Below are 24244 nucleotides of genomic sequence, written 5' to 3' on the forward strand. Positions count from 1 at the left end.
TCAATTTAGTTACTTTAAAAATTCAAAATAGGTCTAGATTTCTCAACTAATGATTTTATCATTACCTTTACTGCTTACTTTACCCTTTACCCTTACTGCTGGAGGTTGTGGGTTCAAGTTTTGAAGACTTGAGCAGACAATCTAGACTAACGTTTCAGGGTAGAACTGAGGGAATGCTGCATTTCATTTTTCAGATTAGAATATTAAACTAAAGCCTTGCCTGCCTGTTCTGGTGCATGTAGGAGATTGCACAGCACTATTTGAAGAAGAGTAAGGAAATTTTCCTAGTGTCCTACCCATATTTATTCCTTAACTAACATTATGAAAACAGATTACCTGGTCATTCATCAGTTTCTGGGATCATGCTATGCACAAATTTACTCTTCTTTGTTTAAATAATACATCATCTTCTATAGTTCTCTGCCCGAAGGCAGGTCCTTGGTGATTATTCACCAAACCACAACAAAGTACTAGATTTTACTATGGGTAGAGCAGAGCCCAGGTCTGTCTCAACGAGAACAGTGATCAACCTCACGATGTTCACAATCACAGAATTGTTATGATGCAGAAGGAGGCCGTTCAGCCCTTTTGCATCAGTTCTCCAAACAAGTATCATGACCGAGTGCCATTCCCCTGCCTTTTCCCCCTAACCCTGCATATTATTGCTCTTCAAATAATCATCTAATGTCCACTTCAATGTCTTGATTGAACCTGCGTCCACCACAAATCTAGGCAGTGCATTCCAGACCACTCTGTGTGGAAAAAGTTCCTTCTCACAGTACATTTGCTCTTTTGCAAATCACTTTAAATCTGTGCCCTCTCCTTTTACAAGAGGGAGCAGTTTCTCCCTTTCTATTCTGTCCAGCCCCCTCATGATTTCGAACATCTCTATAAAATCTCTTAGCCGCCTTCTCTGAGGAGAACAGTCCCAACCTCTCTGATCTAGGCTCATAACTGAAGTTTCTCATCCCTGGAACCAATCTTGTAAACCTCTTCTGCACTCTCCAGTGCGGTCACATCCTTTCTATAGTGTGGCACTCAGAACTGTACACAATATTCTAGCAAAGATCTAACTAGTGTCTTGCATAAATTCAGCATAACCTCCTTGCTCTTGTACTCTATGCCCCTATTAATAAAGCCCAGACCAACTGTCCTGCCACCTTCAAATATCTATGCACATATACACCAGGTTCTTCTGCTCCTGCACCCCTTTTAGAATTTTACCCCTTATTTTATATTGTCCATGTTCTTCCTACCAAAATGCATCACCTCACTTCTCCGTATTGAATTTCACCTGCCACCTACCTGCCCACTCCACCAACTTGTCTCTGTCCTTATGAAGTTCTACACTGTCCTCACAATTTACATTACTTCCAAGTTTTGTATCATCTGCAAACTTGGAATTGTCCTATTGCACACCAATATTTAGATCATTAATATATATCAGGAAAAGCAAGTGTCCCAATACTGATCCCTGGGGAACCACTACAAATCTTCCTCTAGCCAAAATATCCATTGACCATTATTCTCTGCTTTCTATTATTCATGATGTGGAGATGCCGGCGTTGGACTTGTGTGGCTTTTGCTACCAAATAAACCTGTTGGACTTTAACCTGGTGTTGTTTATTCTATTATTCAGCCAATTTTGTATCCACATTGTTATTATCCCTTTTATTCCATGAGCTATAACTTTTCTCACAAGTCTGTCGTGTGGTACTCTATCAAACGTCTTTTGAAAGTCCATGTACACTACATCAACCACATTACCCTCATCGACCCTTTCTGTTGCCTCTTCAAAAAACTCCAGTAAGTTAGTTAAACACAGATTCCCCTTTAGAAATCCATTCTGACTCTTCCTAATCAAGTAAGAAGTCTCACAACACCAGGTTAAAGTCTAACAGGTTTATTTGGTAGCAAAAGCCACTAGCTTTCTGAGCGCTCACTGCTGAGCTCTCTGAAAGCTAGTGGCTTTTGCTACCAAATGAATCTGTTGGACTTTCACCTGGTGTTGTGAGACTTCTTACTGTGCTTACCCCAGTCCAATGCTGGCATCTCCACATCATGTCTTCCAAATCAACCCATATTTATCCATGAGACTAATAATTCTACTCCAAATAATTTTTTCTAGAAGCTTATCGGCATTAATTAGATTAACTGTTATCCATCCAGTAAACTGAGATATCTGGCACCTCCACATTACAGATACTACACTTCAAGTATAATTTATTAATATTTCACTTCACCCGAGGGAAGTGAGATGTTACAGGAAAACCTGAGGCTTGGTACTTGGGGCAAGGCAGATTTTTGCTTCATTAAAACCAACCTGGACCTAAAGCTGGAGACTGAGGGAGGTCCACTTCCCGGAGGGTGGCAGGAGAGGCCTTTGTTAAGTGCAGAAGGAGCACCTCTGCATTTTGCATAATCTCCCTCTGCCTCCAATTGTTCCTCCCTAGATGAACTGTCCCTTTTCAGAGCCTCAGGATCCTCAAGATCCCCAGATCTCTGGAGGGCTATGTCATGAAGAGCACAAAGGACTACCACAGTGACTGAGATCCTGGTACTAACTGGCCCAGGAATAGTGGCCTGCTCAATAGCTTTGTCCTGCTGAGCAGGTCATTGGTTGTATCACCTCATTCTTCTGTCTGGAGTTCTCATAAAGAGGCCAGTAGCCTTCTATCTATTTAGGGGATTTCCCTTGTCCCCGAGGAACCATTGACACATTTTCGGGGTTGGAGTGAGGCAGCCTGAATTGGTGGGAGATGAAAAAGTCATAGCAGCTGTGAAGAAAGCAGGCACACACATGCTCTTGTTATGGTTGCAGACCAGTTGGACATTTAGGGAGTGGAAACCTTACCTATTGATGGATTCCTAGTATGTCGCTGGGTGCCACATGGATATAATCAATGATGCCCTTCACCTGGGGAGAAGCCAGTGATGGAGGTGAGACCCAATGCCCACTGTCCCTGACACCATGAATATGCTGTCTAGCTTTGACAAGAAGGGAATCAGTGATCTACGAGATGCAATGATGTGCAGCCACTTGCAAGATGACATTAAGATCCACAGCTGATCCCTGGAAGGAGCCAGAAGCAAAGAAGTTAAAGGCCTTGGTGACCTTGACAATCACTGGCAGGGCATAACAACCAATTCTAGGAGGTGCAAGGTTTTCATCAATGATGGCACAGATGTCAGTGACCACATGTCTGAGAGTGCAGTCTGCGCCAGCATTGACTCCCGGTCATCTCCAGGCAGATCCGTCTTCGGTGGTTGATTGTGTTCAGTGTATGGATTATTTTGCCTTCCTGTCACTCCTTCCTCTCTTATACCCTTCTGTTGCTCTTCCTCCATATGGCATTGCCTTTCATTGGTATCTGGCCCATAATCTGACAGCTGAAGAAGGGAAAGGGTTAATGTTTTTTGTACTCAAATGTATTTTGTACCTAAAGGGTTAATGGATTTTGTACCTAGAATGTATCACAAACATAACCCTTCATTGTGGCTAATCTCCCCAGGTTTATACTGCTTCTGACATCAATACAAGTTATTTATTCTTTAACTTTTATTCTTATAACGATAGACAGTCAGATGTAAATGTTATTTGTAAAGTCTTACCTTTCCTACAAGCTTGTGTGTGGTTTGAACAACGAGAGCAGCTACAAGATGTGGAGAGCGATAACAGCCGTTTGAAGGAGGACTCCCGCTGGGTCAGCTGCAATTGCGTCGGTAACTTCAAAGGAAAGCCGCGGAAGAGCAGGAAACCGAAGACTGCTTCGTGACCTGAAAATACCAGATAAACTCTGGTTTATGGTCAGAGGCTGCCAGATGCACCATGCTTCATGACCAGAGGCTGTAAAATGTACTTTTGATTCGTGACTGGTCTGGAGTTTGCTTCGTGACTAGTATAAGAAGCCATTCTGTATAAATATCCCCACTTTCTTGTGTTCAGGGAGAACTTTGGCTCTCCGCTTTCAGGGGTCAGGTTCTCCCACAAGCTTGTAAGAATAAAGCCTTACTGTATTTTGGCTCAGACTAGTCTCAGAGGTATTTTTTACCTACAACAATTGGTACCGAAACCCGGGAATCTGTTTGCGGGCTCAGGTTGAATGGCCACAACCTGGGCACTGGAATAGAATTCTGAACCTAATAGGGTGAGTCAAACTACAGAGGGACAGATTCATATGTGATGAGAGAGCGTGAGAGAGAAAGACGTTTGAACTGAACATATACGGACAAGGAGGCATTTGTCTTTTATACTCAGCCTGAGACCAAATGTTAAGAGGGGAAATGCCCCACGCTGAGGCCAGGATTTTGAAGTGGGTATAAAGACTGGAGAAAAGTTGCCTGAGGTGTGATGTTCAGACGTGAGTGAGAGAGACTGAGTGATCACTGGAGTAGAAGCCGGCTTAATGGTGTAAGCTTAATAGTGTAAGCTTAATAGTGTAAGCGGTGGTACGGAGGGATTTGATCACCCCTGACAGGTAACACCAGATTCCGATAAGAGCAGCCTAGGAGTGGGAGAGTGAGAAGGGAGAATAGAAGACTCCAGGTGGTGAGTATAAAACTTATCTGTATTATGGCGGGATCACAAAGACAGTGGGGGCCCCCAGAATCCCTGATAGGCGAATATATGACTAAGAAGGACAGGCTCATTAAACAGATGATAAAAGGGGGGAGGAATTCATCCCACCTACTAGACCAACAACGAAAATGGTTGGAAAAAGTAAAGAAAGACAGAACTAAGAAAATTGGAGTTCTTTTAGTTCACCAATTGGCCGGATTAATTGAACAAGTCTCAGTCTCGGGTAAGAAATGGGCTGACGACAAATTGTTGGGAGTATGCAATAGAGAACTCATGTATCTAGTGCCAACTACTTGCAGGTTTCAAAGCTGAGAATACATAGTGTACAAGTTTGTGATAAACAAGTTGCATTCAGCAATAGGAGGGCAAGGGTTTATAGCTGTGTTGAATATTGGTTCTAATATTTGAATGTAGTTCTGGGGTTTGGCCAGAGACAATTTTTTTTGACATCATTGGAGGGTAGGATTGGCAACCCAGACTGGAAATGTTACTTGAGGGTTGATCATGGGACATTTTTTAAATCAATTTCACAAATTGGGTTCCTTATAATGCAATATCTTGCTTCTTGTTTTTGAGGCAGTAGCTGTTGTGAAAGTTGAGAAACTAGTCAGACAGCCAAGGAGGAAACATCTGCCATCTGACCTCTATCCTCTCCAGGACAAGAATCTGAGGAAACTATAGGTGGAGAAACTTTGATTTCTTCAATAACTAATACCAACAAACTGAAATTGCCCCAATAGTGACATTAGTGTCAAAATTCCCGCCAATCGCCCACAATGTCAACATAAGACTAAATTGTAAGTACAATACCCTGATATCCTGTCTATAGTAATCCTATGACCTGCTGATATTCACCCAATAACTACAGCCAGAGGTCCCTTGCATTGCTAAAAATGAGCAGGCTCCCCCCCCACCCCTCCCCTCCCTTTGATAAGCAGAAGCTTATTTTCCGCATCTCCTTGGAATTTGCTTTGGACTTATGCTGTAATGAATGGAGTGTCACAGGGATCAGTGCTGTGGCCTCAGCTATTTACTATCTAGAACAGATTCATAGAACCATAGAATCTCGACAGTGCAGAAAGAGGCCATTTGGCCCATCAAGCCTGCACCAACAACAATCCCACCCAGCCCCTATCTCCATAACCGCATGCATTTACCCCACTAATTGCCCTAACCTACACACCTTGGGACACCGAGAGACAATTTAGCATGGCCAATCTACCTATCCTGCACATCTTTGGACCGTGGGAGGAAACCAGAGCACCTAGAGGAAACCCACACAGATTGAGAGAATGTGCAAACTCCACAGAGTCATCCAAGGCTGGAATTGAATCCAGGTCCCTGGTGCTGAGGCATTGGGAAGGTCAAACAAGGCAAAAAATTACATAATAAAAATGGGAGAATACGGTGAGTCCTAGAGGATCTTGGAGTGAATGTCAAGGCATAAAATATAAGACCAATGAAGGTTACGCCAGAGCTATACAACCCACTAGTCAGGCCACAACTTGAGTACTGATGTAATTGCTTTAGAGAGGGTTCAGAGGAGATTTACAAGGATGGTGCCAGGACTGGGAAATCACAGAAATGAGGAAAGATTAGATAGGCTGGAGTCACTCTGGAACAGAGGAAGCCGGAGGGGAGACTATGAGATGTTTAAAATTGAGGGGCCTGGAGAGAGTAGTTGGAAAGAGCCTATTTACTTTAGCAGAAAGGGCGAGGAAGCATAGATTTAAAATGATTAGTGGAAAGATTAGGACGAGATGAGGAAAAGATCTTTCATCCAGATAGTTGTGGGGATCTGGAACCCACTGCCTGAAAGGGTGGTCACAGCTGGGAGGGGATTAGGGCTTTGTGGCTGGTTTTTCAGCGGCACAGACAATGGGCTAAGTGGTCTCATGTTGCAAACCTACAATTCTACAAATGACATGGATAAAGGGACCAAATGTATGGTGCAAAATGTTGAAACAAGGTCCGCAGCACCTCCTCAAAGCGGTGGGGAATCCCCAAAGCATCCAACGTAGCCCCGACATTGGGAGAAAGGTGGGTCTTAAAGTCATGAGAGTTTTACAGCACATTTGCTGATGACAAAGTTAGGAAGGAAAGTAAATTGTGAGGATGTAGAATCTGCAAAGGGATAGTGAGTGGAGGAAAAAATGGCAGATGGAGCATAACTTTTTATTTAGTCATGGAACATGGATGTCACTGGCTGGCCAGCATTTATTGTCCATCCCTAGTTGCCAAGGCTTGTTAGGCCATTTCAGAGGGCAGTTGAGAGTCAACCACATTGCTGGAGCCATATGTAGGCCAGACCAGGTATAGGACTGCAGATTTCCTGCTGTACTGTGGCGATTCTATAAGTACTGCTAGTGATCAAGACAAATTGAATGCTGGTATTATAATATAAAAGTAGGAATGTTATCCTACAACTGAGATATCATATCTGGTGCATGATGCACAGTTTTGGTTTCCTTACATAAAGAGGGATATATTTGCATTAGTAGTTCAGAGAAAGGTTGGGCCTGCAGCCAGAGTTTAGAACAACGAGAGATCTTGAAACATAAAAGATCCTGATGGGGACTTGAAAGAATGTCTCCCTTTGTGGAAGTGACAGAACTAGGGAACAGTTTAAAAATAAGTGGTTTCCCATTTAACACAGATGAGATTTTCTTTCCGCCTCTCCCTCCACCCCCCCCCCCCCCCCCCCCAGGTGGTCTCTGGAATTCTCTTCCCCCAGAAAAGCAGTGGAGACAAGGTCATTGAACATTTTGAGTTAGATAGATTTTTGACTGACGAAAGAGCCAAAGGGTATAAGGAGTGGACAGGAAACTGGAGTTGAGGCCATACTCATGTCAGCAATTACCTTATTCAATGACAGAGCAGGCTCGAAGGGCTAAGCAGCCTACACCTGCTCCTATTTGTACGAGTTGTGCCAACATGGAACAGGGGACGGGGGCTCAGTCAGTGCGATCTGTACTTGAATTTCTTGCATCAAAACTAGCTAGCACCTTAACCAAAGAAATTCCATAGAGGGCAGCAGACTGTTTGGGCACTTTTCCACAAATTCAATGTCTATTCTAAACTGAACCCTAGTGAAGCAGAGTTTTCAGAATGAATACAAAAAAGGTCATTGGTATTGCGGTCTCCTCCGATCCCTTCCCCCACCTAAATATCTTATCCCAATGATAATATTTGAGGTGATCATTTGGTCATTTATTTTGCTATCACCTCCATCTCATTGCACAGAAATTAAGACAGATTTTCCAATCTTTGAGGTTTAAAACTTTAATTTTTAATACTTACATCTTCCGTTTACAAATGCCATAAAATGGTTATTTAAATATGGTAGTGCTTGTTACAACTTATTACATGGTAAATCCATTTACATTCATTGGCCACAATAAAATAAAGCCTTCAGAGCAGCTTTACAGTTAACAGTACAAGTGTAGTGGTTAACTTTACGGATAAACAAATTAACAGCACAGGTACACTTAGATACTCCCACAAAAAGACAGACTTTTAGGTTTAAAGATTACTGGTAAAGTTTTACAAATATTCAATCTTGAAAAGTGACAAATTGAAAAGTTACTGAAAACAAGAAAAATAATTCATAAATATTTTCAAAGAAATGAAGGGAATAAATGAACCAAAATGTTGAACCGTTTATCAATATTTCTGTCCTGACACCAACAATAAAAGACAAAATGAATCAGGTTAAAGTTGGAGATTTTACAAGGACAAACAAATTTTACCCTTCAAAACAGAGGTTCAGGTCATACAGAAATCGAAACTTCACAACTGAGCTAAGCTGACCATTTACAATCACACATCAAGTCAAGTCAACAGTAGGGGTAGTATTTGTTTGCTTGTTCAGATCCTGGTCCACAGAAGACTTCACACAGCAATGTGATAAGTATTTGATCCTCAGACTGATTGCCAGCTAGACAATTCACTCATGGACTGGATGGAAAATACAATTAGAAATGAGCTCTTGGTTCATTAAGCAAGCTAAGTTTGCTATTGTGAAAAATACAAAAACTATGAATTAATTTAAAGAGCTGCAGAATTTAAAATTGTGGGAAGATGGTAATGTTACCAGACCAGCAATCCAGAGGCCAAGGCTAATGCGCAGGGAGATACAGGTTCAAATCCCACCATGGAAACTGGTGGAGTTTAAATTCAATTAATAAAATCTGGAATTGAAAGCTAGTCTCACCAATTCAGACCATAAAATTACCATTGAGAAAAGCCATCTGGTTCACTAATGTCATTTAGGGAAAGAAACCTACCATCCTACTTGGCCTGGCCTACATGTGACTCCAGATCCACAACAATGTGGTTGACTCTTATTCTGAAATGGCCTAGTAAGCCACCTCAGTTGAAGTGCAAATAGGGATGGACAACAAATGTTGGCCTTGCCAGCGATGCCCACATCCCATGAAAGAACAGGAACAAATATACATTAGCAAATGCTGGCACATACATATCTGAAATGATTTGCTAAATAAACACATTTGTAACTAGTGGCTCAAAATTCTTTAGTTTTAACATTTCAACATGAACATGAGGGATCTAGACTTCAAAGATACTGTACTTCTGAGTTTTGAAAAAAATGACAAGACTTTTTATCCTTTTGGATTAGATTCTACACAATTAAAAAAAAGGTACAGATGCATTGCCCGAAGATTAGTAAGTCTGCCAAGATATACATCTTACTACAAATATAAATGGCTGCTGTACATCAGTAATAGCATGCATTAAAAATTAAATCACTAGTATGATTAATGATTCCAGACAGGCACATTATATTTTTAAAGCAGTCCTGCATGGCCAATTCTGCTATTTTTTTTCATCAGGATGTACATGGATCAAAGTCCAATTTTAGCTAGAGACAGAAACAATCCACATTTAATTGTTTGCAATCCTAAACTGTGGCTCTCTTCTCTCCCTTTCCTTCTTCTCTGTAATGCCACCATTCCTTCCCCAAATGTGATTTATTGGTCACAAAGCTACTCTTGGAGCACCTGAAGAAACCATGCATTGCCAAACAAAGACTAACTCAATCTAATTGCAGTCTAAGAATGTTTTCAGTTGGTATATGTTGAGGGGGAAAACAATAAATACTTCAGAAACAGATGTGATTTTCAGCAGTGAATACTTTTTCAAGAGGTCCGTCTTTACTACACACTCAATGTAATGACTAATTCGTACACATTCTCCAAAAGAAAAGCGCGGATTTAAAAAGTAATACACATGAACAGTTTCTATAAAAAACTGGAGGGTAGATGTGTGAATTGAATAAGGTTAACATGAGCAAAACATTTAGAAAGACATTTTATAGATTGTGAAACATAGGTGAAGATTATCAGCTCCCTCAGTGCCTCTCCCCCTACCTACCAAATAACACAACCCAAGTCTCAATCTTTCTCCTGAGAAACGTCGGAGCTTCAGATGACAGCAGTAAGTATTATTGGTAATGATAGAAATATCTGCACTTCTGCAACGGCATGATCCCAAACTTGGGTTCATTCTTAATGTACCAAATATACAAAGGTCAAAACATTTTTTGGCCTTTAAGTGATCTTTGCCTTTCAGTAAAACTGAGCAGCACAACCTAATACACTTATCCAATGCTACAAATATCAACTTTGAGGCAAAATTAATTTTGCTCACATTGGAAATCATTTAATCTCATTAATTTGTACCACTTTACGACTTCAAAAGTGATATGCAATAACCTCTACCAATGTCAGAAATACTATTTTTGCAACTGAGTGCGCAAATTTGGCACCCCTCAGATTTAAAGACATTTAGTAGAGACTAGTCTTATTTTTACTGAAGTATTCCATTAAGATCCTGAGTCATACATATTGTACAGCTTCCATCTCAATAATCAGATATAAAAATACAGTACATTCAAACAATTTAGTCAATAATTCACATTCATCTCCTGAAATTAATAGCTCTACTGCCTTCATGAATACCAGTGCAAAGGAAAACGTGCAAAATTGTTTCATGTTGTACCATATGTTTAATCCGTGCCCTACAATTGTTGTGTAGTGTACTTAAATATCCAGCTGTTTCATGGAATGTTCAAGTGTGTACAAAAACGAACATGCTGGTGTACACATAACATGTTTAAATTACATTACAGACAAGGAAATCCAATAATTGTTCTATCCTTGTTTGAAGAAACCAGCCCTCAAGAATTCAAACCCCAGACACCCAAAATATCATGTGGGCAATGAGATTATTCTTCATTAAATTTAAACATGCAACTCTACTATAGCAGAATAGGCTAAGATAATGCTGTCAGCTTTAGGCTACAGTAGTATTGGCAATATTAATACATGTACAGATGTTAAGTTCTGTTAAACAGAACATTAGCCCATTTACAAGATTTCAAATGGCAAATAGTAAAACATTGCACCATACATTACATTCAGATGCTTGGTTGATCACTTATAACAGATTTCCAAGTTAGGCCTTAAATCTAGTCTTGGAAACAATATGACCAAACTTGCCAATATTGTTTTCCCATGACAAGACCATGTGCAGTTGTCTATAAGAATATCTGAAATTCATGCGTCACAGCATTAGTGTATTTAAAACAGCCAAACTCTTTTTCAGCTAGATTAAAAAGGGCAGATTTGCATATTAGCTCTGCCTTCCATAAACCTATCACACATTAAAACAGGCTTTAGAATGATCAAGTTATGAAGAAAATAGTTCCTTCTGCTCGGCCCAGATTAATTCTAAAAACCTTCCAAAAAACTTTGATTATAAATCAAGATTCGTTCTGGAATTGTGTTCCGATTGCAAGTGCAGGTAAAAGTGCAATATGCAGTCTCACTTACTACAGTCAAGACAAGCTGCAACGCTACAGGACGTCTCTATCCTCTTTTTATAGTCATTGATGCAGTTCTGAAGATTACTTCATTGATAACTTTTTCTTTCAGAGTGCCACAAATGAAATTCTTTCAATCATTCTTTCATAGCGAGCCAAGTGGTCAGCCCATGAAAATTGGCATGTAAACATTTTCCACAGAACTGAAACTGCAGATTCCCATTAGTTCTGTGGCGTTGAATAATAGTTTTGTGGTGTTGAGTAATAGTTATGATGGTGGTTGTTTTGAATGTTACCATAAGCGAAGAGAAGTGGTGCTGTAGCTGCTGGAGGTCCATTCAGCAAGTGAGACACTACATTGTAATTGCTATTCCTATGGATGGCTCCATACCAACCAGTGCCTTGTGGTGTTGTGGATAGGATGCTTTAAAAACAGTGGGGGGGGGGGGAAAAAAGCAAAAGGGATTTTAAGTTTTAATTAAAAGAAAAACTTAATGTTAGCAGCTAACATTTTTACCTCCAGCTTCAATCCTTCCCAAATTACTCTGGCAGGCAGACAGCTGACTTGTTCCCAAGCATCTACCAGTGCTGTTTCAGCCTAATCACTCATTTTCCTTAGGGCTCTGCACGAGGGATCGTAATCAACTTGGGAGTGCGAGTAAGGTCAATGTCAAAGTGAAAATACACACATTCCTGCTTTCTCTGATCTCATGGCTCAAGAGGTGGTGGAGGACAATTTGGCAAGTGAATGTTAGCTCCTTCATATAGTATGACTCAAGAGCTCTTGCACACCGAGTTATTTCCGCTAGCTAAAATGAAGATTCTATGGCTTTCAAAACCAGATGGGGTACAGATACAATGAGAAGACATTTAGGATAATAATATGGGGATAATCTTTCTGGGGTTTCTGAAACATTGCCAAGTTGTAATAAGGGGGAAAAGGAACAGAGACTTTGAATACAAATATGTCCCACTGCCCCGGTTCAGGCAGATGTCGTCAATGGACCAGCCAAAGACAACCTGGTGAAGCACATTTGAGGACGACCTCCAAGAGTGGGACATCACTTGGGCTGGAGCAAGAGAGATTGCAATGGAGTCTTACTGCCCATTTCCCACATGTGGACTGGAGGAACTAAGTGAATTATTCTGAATACAATTGCCAAATAATTCTCATTGCAAACTTTTTTCCCCCCATCAATTGTTCTAGATTCTTCACCCACTACACTGTAGGATGCAACCCTCCAGCTCCATAATGAAAGGATAAATCCTTAAATTTTTCTGGGCAACATTTACTAAATCTGGATTTGGAAGTAAATTTATCTCAAAGTCCAAATCTTATCAGCAGCATTGACCACTTAACATCCATTTACAATTAAAAAAAAAATCTCTCAACTGAAAGGTAAACTTTTACAGCCTTCAAAAATAGTTTATTCTGCTGGATTAATTTCTTTTTAAAAGCAGCTTGGCAGGTAATTTAGAGTCATGAAAATATTAATCATTTGAAGCAGGCAGCAATATGCCTCTCTAAATGTCACATAGGGGAGATTTTGAATCTTAGTTCACATCTCTGCCGCCTAATGTCTCCGCAACCATTTCTTTCCTCCACCTACTCCTTGCCTTGCTTAAGAACTGTCACACCATTAAACATTCCCAGCTCTGGCTGTAACTTCCTTGGACTGGCAATCAGCATTGTCACTTTGTTCCTAGTTACTTACCCTGAAATGTAGCATACCTTTCTCACCTGACCTTCGGACTCGAGCAGCAGGTTCCCAAGGCCTTGTCTCTCCAGACACCCAAGCAGGAAGGTATGCCCCCTTTTTTAATGACACTAGCTGCCTTAAAGCAAGTAGATTTAAAGGTCCAGCCATTTAGGGAAGCCATGGAGATGTGTACAAGGCAGGTGGGTAGGACTAGGGGCAGAGTGGGTCAGTACTATATTTATCCAGAAGTTAGAAATGGCTTTAATTCTAACTTTTCCTGGGTAATTAATTGCTGTAAAACAGTTGGAAAGCAAGAGATTTAAATTGGACTTTTGGATCATAGAATTCCTACAGTGCAGAAGGAATCTGCACTAACTTGGCTTACCCCGTGACCCCACATATTTACCCTGCTAAATTTCGATAATCCCCCTAATCTTGGGACATTAAGGGGCAATTTAGCATGGCCAATCCACCTAACCTGCACATCTTTGGATGGTTCCCATTGCAGGGCAATTGTCCATTGGAGGTTCGTGCTTCCTGCATGGGTACTTCCTGAGGGTGCCCCAGCACATCTTTGGGGTACCCCCCCAGTTATAATGCTCCAGAGCTCAGAAGATATTGTCATACCTAATCTGTAATAAAAGCAGAAAATGCTACAAATACCCAGATGGCCAGGCAGCATCTGAGGAGAGACAAACAGAATTAATGCTAATAACCTTTCATTGGAACTGATAAATCTTGTTCTCTCTCCACAGATGCTATCAGATCTGCAGAGCACTTTCAGCATTTGCAGCTTTGATTTCCGATTTCTAGCATCCATGGTATTTTGCTCGTGTTGAATCACAATATTTAATGATACTACACAAATAATTAAAAGTATCAGAGGCTAAGAGTGAGGGATGGGAGGAATAGCATTAGATTAGCTTGCTTTGTGAGCAGCTAGTACTGGTACAGACACAATGGCCTGCATTTGCTGTTATGATACTCATTTTGTGCTGCATTATGGCTGGGCAGTGCAAATGGGATATTGGACGAGGCACTGGGGGCAAAACAAAGCAAACTGCTGCAATAGTTAGCATTAGGGGCTCCTCATAGAAACAAGGGTGATGGGAAATGACGAGATGGTGTCTAGATTTGTCCAGCAACACTTGCTGTTGAAGTTTACAGATGATCAACAGTCATTTTAAACAAGGTTTGAGAGAGCAGTCAGTTGTGGAGTAAAAGCCAAACATGAGTCATTGCCATTCAAACGTAATGAAGAGGAACATAGGAAAATAAAAGTTAGCATATTGAATATTCATCCAAACACAACAGGGCTCACAAATCTCCAAACTGTACAGTTTACAGGAATGGAAACAATGCAAATTTGTGACTTTTAGATGAATTTAATTATTTCACATCCTCTGTAAACTGTTTTAATGACATCTTATCTATAGATATGGAATTTTATTAGTTAATTTTTTACTTTCTGGAATTTGTCAGCTTCTTTGCTTCAGGGATTAATTATTCTCCTTACTAATAGAACATGTTCACAGAAATTTTAATAGAAATGTTCAGAATCATGAAGGATTTTGATAAACGAGAAACTGTTCCCAGGGACAGAAAAGTCAGCAACCCTTGCCTGAGGCCACAGATTTAAAGGTAATTAGCAAAAGAGTCGGGGTGAAAGGCAGAGAATTGACTTTAATACAGTGAATTCTGATCTGGAATGCACTGTCTGACAGGGTGGCATGGGGATAGGGCCGAGAAATTGAACCAGTTAGATACCAAAAGAGCCACAATAGACATGGAACACAACAGGATAGAACTGCCAAGTGACAGGAAAGGTGAAATGCTTGCTTTTTTGGACTGGAGGAAGGGATAGAACATGGTTCCCCAGTGGTCAGTGTTTGAACCATTGCTTTCCTTGATCAATATTAATGATCTAGACATGTGTACAAGTCACAATTGGAAAATTTGCAGATGATACAAAATTTAGAAATATTGTGAATTGCGAGGAAGATAGGGATAAACTTCAAGAAACAAAGTCAGGATGGTGGAATGGGCAGATAAGTGATGGATGATATGCAGGGATTGGGTACATGTGCACAAATCATTGGCAAGGCATGTTAAGAAAGCAATTAATAAAGCATATGGAATCGTGGGCTTAATAAGCAGAGATAAAAGGGTTCAAAAGCAAGGAAGTCACGGTGAACCTGGAGAAATCCCTGCTTTGACCTCCACCCTAGTATTGTGTCCACTTCCGGGCAACCCTTTGTGAAGATGTTAGAGGGTGCTGAAAAGATTCAAAGGATAGTTTCAGGGATGAGGAACGGTATGGATTGGAGATTCAAGAGTTATTCCCTTGGGAGAAAAAGGTTAAGACCATAAGAGGACATTTGATAGAGGTGATCAAATTAATGGGATGCTTGAACAGAGTAAGTAGGGAGAAACGGTGACGGTTGAGAACCATAGGACACTGATTTAAGGTGATTGGTAAAAGTAGTAATGGCATAAGCTAAACTATGTATATATATTTTTTAAATGTAGCACTGGGTTAGAATGTGGAATACTCTGCCTGAGAGTGTGGTGGAGGCAGATTCAATTGAGGTCTTCAAAAGAGAATTGGATAATTCTTTGAAAACATTCACAAAGCTATTAAGAAAAGATGGGGGAGTGGGACGAGGCAGTTGCAGAAAATCAGCATAGATAAGACTGGTTGAATGGCCTCCTACTGTGCCATAACCACTCCTGCCTGCAATTTTCAGCCTTTCACATACAGCTGCAAATCATAAACAATTCTACTGCAAGTGGCTGCTATTGCTGACTCATTGCAATTCATTTTCTGTTAGCGTCAGAGCTAAACAAATACTGGCAACATCAACCCCAAAGATAACCATTAGCTTGGTGCACACATCATAAGTTATGCAAGCCAGTGGGACAAAAGCAATTGGTGATGCAAGGTGATATTTTCTCCAGGATAGTCCAGATGCAACACTCCGGTTCTCAACACAAACAAGGATTTACTAGATCACTCCATCCTAATTTCTGTCAATACAACAGGTTCCAAAAATCAGAGTTTTTTTCAGGCCAAGCATAATAAAGAACCCTCCCTTTGATTCTCCCAAGCAGTGTAATACAAGTATCGTTTGTTCATTTACTGTGGCACGGAGGACTGAAATGCAATGGTGCATGGAGAGCAAGTCCAAATTGCAGTGAGATCACTAGGATGACCATATCCCTTTTTCAATTTACTGATCTTCTCAACATGCAGTTTGAATAATGGTAGAGGTCAGTTTATTCTTTATGTCAATTGTTAATGTAGCTCAGATGGAACCTAAATCGCTCTTTATAAAAGTTCAATTAAAGTTAATTTGCTGAAAACCTGTTCTCTTTTTAAACTAGTGCAAGTGTTAGGAAATACAGATAGTTTTAAGTAAATTATGTTTGTATTTTGTGTTCATCAGGAATAAGGTATAGCTTTAAGTATAATTTATATTTCTGCATTTGGATGGCAAGAATGGGGAAGCCCGAGTGTTGGTTTCACTTTAAAAGATGCCTGCATTCCAATAAGGTTTTATGACTCTTATTAAAAAGTTAATCAGCTGACTCCTATAGCTTTGTTCAGTAGTCACTCTCCACCTCTCTAAACAAAAAATAAATAAAAGTTGGGTCTATCAAGCCAGGTTCCATCCTGGGATCTGACCAGTCCAACAGTATCAGCTGGAATAACACAGGCACCACCTCGTAACTAGATGTGATGTGACTGCCAATAGTCTGTTAGTTAGCAGATCTCAGGAGCAGAGTTATAACATTAAATGATGGTACATATGTTCATTTAAGGAAGGACGTGAAAGCATTAGAGGGGGTGCAGAAAAGATTCATGAGAATGATTCCAAGCATGAGGAACTTCAGCTAAATGGATAGATTGGAGTTGGCACTGCTCTCTTTGGGAAAGAAAAGATTGGGAGTGGGGTATTCAAAGTCACGAAGGATCTGGACAGAGTAGAAGTGTTCCCATTGGTAGAAGGATCGAGAATAAGGTGGCACAGATTAAAGGTAATTGGCAAAAGAAGAAATGGTGACATGAAAAAAAAGCCTTGTTAAAATGCAGCAAGTGGTTGGAATCTGGAATGCACTGCCAGAGTATGATGGAGGCTGGGTCAACTGAGGTTTTCAACATGGAATTGGATTATCTGAAAAAAGGAAACGTTTGAAGGCCAAGGGGAAATGGCAATGGAGAAGCATTAGGTGAATTTCTCCTTTGGAGGGCCAGTCTCCTTCTGTGCTTTAACTTTTCTGTCACTCTTGCCTCATTCAGCAAGTCTCATTTTAGTGCTGTGGATATAATTGGGCTGGCAGAGCGTCAGGGCTCTTGCTTTAGTGCTGTTTCATGTTAGGATGGACTCTCCTCCCACTCACCATTTTCCTCCTTGACCCTTTCACTTGCAGCTCCTCTTGTTCCCTCTCACTCCTGAGTCCTTGCTCATAGTGCAGGTTTGGGGGCGGAAGCAGCGAGTGAGGGGGAAACATTTATTTCATATTTTTAAATTTATATTTAATTTACAAATGTAGGAATTTAGGGATGTACAGTGATCAAACTTACAAGATATAATGGTTTTTTTTGATGGGAAAGGCTCTACAGAATTGTATTGGCTGTAATGAGAAAAATCAGATTTGCTTAACGTTGTTATTTAAAGTTGTGTTTTTCAGGAACGAAACTGCAACTTTCAAGAAAGGAGTTACTATAGTTCCTTTGTGGGACTTCCCTCCCACATGTCAAAATACACCATCAGTGGCCTTTGTTCCAGTTTAAGTTTTATAGAATGTTATTGAAGATTGATAGTCACACCTCATCACCTGATCAACTTGGTGATAGTCAGCAGATGCCCTTATGTTATAGCATCACAGAGCTCCTGAAGCCACATCATAAGCAATATGGTGAGCCCGGGAAAATGTATTCCTTTCAGCATTTAGTTTACATTTAACTTTTGTGGATTGAAATTTGTTAATATTACATTTCTGCTTTTTTCATTCCTGACTAAGGAGTTTCAAATTTTAAGCGTGGCACCCAGCCAACAAGTTGCGGCTGGAAAAGAGTCAGCTCAATATGATGTAGTTCAGGAATTGTCTCGAAGTTCAGAGCTGGGACCTATTTAGGTTCATTGTGACTGAAGTCACTTTTGCCAACTGATACATAGGGAAGGCATCTCTATATTGCCTCAAACTAATTTCTGAATGGGAATTATCAAAGCAACATAATACATCTTAAAGTAAAAAAGGCATCATCATTTCTTTAAAAATGACTCATGGAAGGAAAACAAAAAAGGAAAAATGTTTTGCACAGCACATTTAAGATAGTTCTGCCAGGGTCTAGCCAGTCTACTGCACAACAAAAATCAAGTAAGTCTTCCGCAGTACGACAATCTGCAAAATGGAGTAAAGGAGGATATACCGAAATGTAGTGACAATTATCTGAGGCCACATGGCTCCAAGGCCACACTGCTTAAAAAAAATATTTCCTTCTATAAAAACAGAGAGAAGTTATTAGCTATGAAATACTTTACCAACAGTTATAATTGGCAAAACCTCATCCGCAATGCTCCTTTAAAAGGCTACTACTTTCAGCAGTGTCAAATGGCTAAGAATGTGGAGATCTCCATCTCTGGAAAGCAATTTCACCCACCTTCCTCTCTCTCCTCTAGAGCCACTGCTTCTACTTAAATCATCATCACTGTCATACCGTCTTGGATTATCAAAAAAGTACGCCCTGGAACTGAAACTGTGGCTGTTGATCATTCCACCTGATCCCTGTAAAAGATTTTCATAAAGTTTAAACACGATTAATTGTCAATTAAATTTTTACAGAAAAAGGATTGAATGCCCACAACAAAAGCAATGCTAACAGAGTACAAACAGTCTTGTACATGAGTGACTGGGTTTCACAAAGTCAAACGTTAATAGCATGCCATTCTTATATTGAAAAATCTTATTTACCTTTTGTTTTAAGCTCCAATGCCATTGCAAATACTGAATTGCTAAAGAAGCATTTCAGCTATAAAGGCTCAAATTAACATAATTCACAAGGCATGATTAATGAAGTTTGCCACCAGAATGCGAAGAATGATTTTTAAAAATTGTATTAAAATTCATAATGATTACATTTTATGGTACACTGCCAGCTTTAAAAATCTTATACATTAATACCTACCAGGATACTTGCTTTTTTCATTGGGCATTATCTTATGACGAATAAAATATAGGCCTGAATTCTCTGATCTCGTATGCCCCCTCCACTGCTGCCAGAGAGATTGGAGAATTTGGCACTCAGTCAAAACTCTATTCACTTCAGCGGGGCTGGAGTGTCCCAGCTGCAGGCGAGGTCAAGAGAATTCCGGCCATACTGTGCTATAAGACAAGTGAACAACAGTGTTGATTTGGTCTCCGACTAGCAAATAAGTGAGGCTATTTTAAGATAGAATTTACAAGTGACTTGTCCAACATTTCCTCAAACAGTTACCAACAGCAACATTCAGGACTTCAGAGACAAAAATGCAGTTATGTGCAATTAGCACAAGACAATGAATTTTAAATTACTCTTAAAAATAATGTATACACAACCTTTCTTTGCCAAGAGTACCCATGCACACAGTAACAAAAGTTGAGGTTTCCAAATTTTGTCCAAAGCAACATTCGCCAGATTAAGGTTCAATTTTGGAACCAAAGAATGCCGAACAGATGGGGCGATCATTATCTAAACCTGAAAGACACACAGTCTCATAAAATGAGGAAGAAGTTAGGAGTCTGGAGTGAGAAAATTCACACCCAAGTCTTGCAAGTAAGGACCATTATTATATTCGAACTAGACTTCGGATTTGAGAGAAAAAGGAGGAAGGGTCACAGATTTTATGGTAAGCCAAGCTTCAAATCAACAAAAAACATATTGACTATTACTCAACTAAACTAAATCTATGAACAGCAGAAAACAAAGTAATTTTTGATACAGTACCAAACTAACATGCCCCTCAAAGGCACCTGTATAATTAGAAATGAATTATATGTCAGTGTCAAACTAAAAAAAACTTTCAAAAATGCAAAGAATGGAAATACTGCAGACTAAACAAGAAAAAGCAAAACAAAATACAAAGAAAGCAATGAAGTAAAGAGTACAGTATTAAAACTAAAATACCAAGACTCAAGGCAAAAATATATTGAGATAGACACAAATGAGGCTACAATGGATAATAAGGAAACAGCAAATTGTTAAATGAATACTTCACATCTGCACAATGGTGGAAAAGTATCAAGTGAATGTAAAAATAGTCAAGGGAAGGAACTTAGTAGATTTAAATGTGAAAATAAAAATCTTAATAGCAAAAATAAATTTGATTTTTGAGTACAAGAGATTTATGTACTTTATCGTTACACCGCCAGTTTACCAAAAAGCTACCAATGGTGGAGATTATAGTGTTGCAGGTGGGACCTGTCTTTGGGTAGCAGGGGGAAGGTAGGTCATTTGACAAAATTCTGATGGCACATACAAATAATTTACTTGAACTAATTGTTAAAGAAACCATGACTGAGCAGTTAGACAAGTATCAGGTGATCAAGAAAGTCAGCATGGATTACGAAGGGATTATTGGGTCAAATGGAGCTTTCTAGATGCAAGTAGATACATTCCTGTTGAGGAAGGGCACCAAGGAATACGGAACCACAGTGCTTAAACAGACTTGAGGCACAAAACAGCTAAATGGCAGAATAGGCATGAGGCACTAAATGGCCAAATTTTGTTTATATGTTCCTGTTCTTAATTTATCCTTCAGTAGAACAGGAAGTGTATTAAATATTTTTGGCACGAGATATGAAAGCACTTAAAAAAATTAATATTTGTGGCAAAAGAGGTTTTGTAACTAAGTAGGTAGGATCAGTGCCCCTCAGCCAGAAGCTACATTCAAATCCCACCACAGGACTTTATGGCTAAGGAAGATGCATTCATAACAAGAACAAACAGGTTGAGTATGAACTTGTAAATCCTTCCAACGGCAGGTGGTAAGAGCAGGAAAGATTCCTGGTGAGGCATGTGATGGAAAGAAATTAGAGCCTCTACTATCACTATCCATAGCTCCAGGCTAAAACATACATTCAAAAGTGTGTGAATCAGATTGGTGCCAACAGCACAGGGTTTCATTCCTGCTCTGGCAGGCGAGGACTCAGGACCTGCTGCTTGCCCCACCCATGGTGAAAGTCATGGTGCTGTGGGGGGGACCTGCCTTTGGGCAGTGAGTAGGTAAGTCATTGAGAAAATTCTGATGACATATACAAACAATTTCTTACCAGATTTTGATTTGGTCTCTGCACCCTGAAAAAAAATACCACCAAACTTGTAGGCAATAGTTCCCAAAGGAAAAGAATTATTCCAAATGCCACATAAGCTTGGTCACTGACTTTTTCAACGTCTGCCTGGAAAATCAAACATTAATGCAGCTTAATACATTTGCAAATCAACTAAAATGGAGCATATTTATGAGAAAGACAACTAGAAAAGGCCAATTAAAAATATGACTTTATTCTAAAGTAGCAAATTCCAGTAAATTTAAGAACTTGAATATATTACTTGAATCTGAAATTTGATCAGTGCATTAAAAAGCCTTTGAAATGTGTACTATATTGTTGAAACCACTGCCCTGTTTAGAATTATTTAATCCTAATTCAGAAAATCTTGCAATGTGACCCCAGTTTGTGTATTTGCCAAATGGTACATTAGCTGTTATTAATACTAATGGCTTGAATCAAATGTTAAATGGTTGATAAGTGCAAAGATACAACATATTCCCAATGAAGTCTTAAAAGCTTAAATTTCAGTTATTCATCACTGAAAATTCCAATATATTTTAACAGTGACATCACTGCTTAACACAATGTGCCACAAAACTGCCTCATTAAATTAAATTTTAAAAACCTTCATATACATACAGCTACCTGATCAGACACATTGTACCAGCCATAGTTGAATGAACTGGGCCTATCTTCTGGAGCCATGAAAACCACCACCAGGTTATAGGAGGCCCTCGATATATAAAGCAGTATTACTGCCGCACCCACAAGAGTGGCCTGACAAACAGAAGTTCCCTGGGAAAAAAAAAAGACAAATGTTATCTGAATGGATTAAAATAAAGTTGAGCCGCAACAACTTTCAAGTAGCCAGAGTAATAAACTAGATACTGCAGCCACAGTATAATTTCTATTAAGAATAGACAATATAAATACCTGACATTGTGAACACTATGGTACAATTAATACCCTGATTATTGCAAGAAGAGTGACAAAGTTCACTTGTGATCTGGAAACATGCCTACCCTTGACTCAGCGGATAGTTGTTTCATCTGCTCATTGTATGGGTTCATTATTAAATTGACTTTGGTTTTTTTTTGCCCCACAGTAAAGCCTTTATTTGAAATACATAGCTGGAATAATTGCAAACTGGATTCAAAGTTTCTGCTGCTTTATTGATCCCGAGAGTACAAGTGTCACTAAAACTGCAAAAACTCCAAATCAATGTTTGAAAGATGCAAGCAGATTAATTGGCACTTCAACGTGAAGTGGGATCCTTTATATGAAAATTTTTCAAATGACTCACTTAAGGCATACCAACGGCGTTAGATGCTAGTAAGGAATAATTTACTCAAAATTAATGAATCCAGATTCTTCATTCACATCGACATTTTTAAAAACCCAAGTGCACACAGGGAAAGCAATCCAACTTTTACCTTTGACTCAAGATATACATTCGCAGATGACATTTTTGCAATTTTGAAGATGCATACTGCTAATGAAACAGCACAAAGCACAAAGAGGCTGTCATTGATGAGTACTCGAACAAACACAGTCCATTTCAATTGGCTTTCCGGCACATTTCCTTGGACAAGCACTGCACACGTGAAGTTCACCACCAGAAACAGAATGCTAGCAAATAAGAACGCTAGCCGCAATGGAATCCTGAAAACACCAAGGAAAAGTAGTTAGGGGGATGTTTATCTGGAGTTTGAATGAGCTCCAAGAAACAGTGTGTTAGTTACATGTTGCTTCATGCAGATTCTATTTCAGAAACTTGATTTCGTAAACAAGTTCACAAGGGTGCGGAATGAATAAAGCTTTTTTTGTTACCACCCACATTGGAAAATTTGGGGCAGACTGCTTTGATATGTGGCCAAAAGAAACCCAGCAAAAATTCTTTTTAGTGTTTATTCACCTACAGTTGCAACTAAATTAAAATTTTAAGTAATTAAGCTTTCCCAAAGTGTGACAAAAGGCTCATTTTAAAAATATGTGCTTGTGCATTTTTTTTGCTGGATTTAGCGAAAACAAAGATGGTGTGCATGGTACTCACTTGTATTTGTTAAGTTCTGGAGAATATTTAGCTTTGGCCTTAAAAATAACCTGCAAAGACATACATTATTATATTGAAAGAAAAGCAAAAGCCATCAAATGCATCATATAGTTAGGAATATACAAATGTTTCACAAAAAAAAATCCAATGATGCACTAGTTAACACTCCTAAAACAGTATTAAAATAATACTTTTGACTGCAAACATTTGGGAGAAGTGGCCAAACTAGACAATGCTTTCGATACAGTGAAGATTTAAGATGTAAAGCAGGGTCAAACAAGATGTGGGGCCTGTAAATAGTATCTGGCTTGTCGGGGAACTAGGAATACAGCTGGAAGCATCAGTGACAGAGTGGAAATTATACCATGGGCTGAAACAAAGACCTTGATCTTCCCCATTGTTGGATGTGGAGGAAGGCTTAAAGATGAGATAATCAGTTGAGAGAGAGGGGAAACATGCAGCCAGAAAGCGACTTGGTTTCTACAGATGGTATTATCACTACCATCATGTAGATGAGAAACAGAAGGAAGAAATACAATCACTGGGGTAATCCTGGCCTGAAAATGGAGGGGGTAGTCACTGCTGCTCTGGTCCAATTAGGTAGGAATGGAACCAGAGGAGGATGGCATGGCTAACCATGCTGAACGCTATGGAGAGATCATGAAGTACAAGGAGTGATTAACTGTAAAATGGGTTATTTCAGTTAATGCAGCCAACTAGTTGTTGTTTGAAGACATTTGGTGCTGTTAAATGCT

General features: G+C 39.6%; 1 protein-coding gene across 3 annotated transcripts in view; it reads right to left on the minus strand.

Annotated features, from left to right (window-relative positions):
* Positions 1-7848: 7848 nt before the first annotated feature.
* Positions 7849-24244, minus strand: part of gpr137c (G protein-coupled receptor 137c) — a 32273-nt gene continuing 15877 nt past the window's right edge. Inside the window, exons 2-7 of one of the 3 annotated variants that reach the window (XM_078233926.1) lie at positions 23490-23539; positions 22870-23098; positions 22082-22231; positions 21437-21562; positions 18789-18913; positions 7849-8536 (exon numbers count right to left, since the gene is read on the minus strand). In XM_078233926.1, the coding sequence (XP_078090052.1) occupies positions 8530-8536; positions 18789-18913; positions 21437-21562; positions 22082-22231; positions 22870-23098; positions 23490-23539 (687 nt within the window). In that variant the 3' untranslated portion in view covers positions 7849-8529. Of the gene's footprint in view, positions 8537-8772; positions 11848-18788; positions 18914-19326; positions 19511-21436; positions 21563-22081; positions 22232-22869; positions 23099-23489; positions 23540-24244 lie in introns of those variants that run through there. The other 2 variants (XM_078233925.1, XM_078233927.1) reach the window with 2 other exon arrangements.

This window comes from Mustelus asterias, chromosome 18 (assembly GCF_964213995.1).
Source record: "Mustelus asterias chromosome 18, sMusAst1.hap1.1, whole genome shotgun sequence".
Classification (NCBI taxonomy): domain Eukaryota; kingdom Metazoa; phylum Chordata; class Chondrichthyes; order Carcharhiniformes; family Triakidae; genus Mustelus; species Mustelus asterias.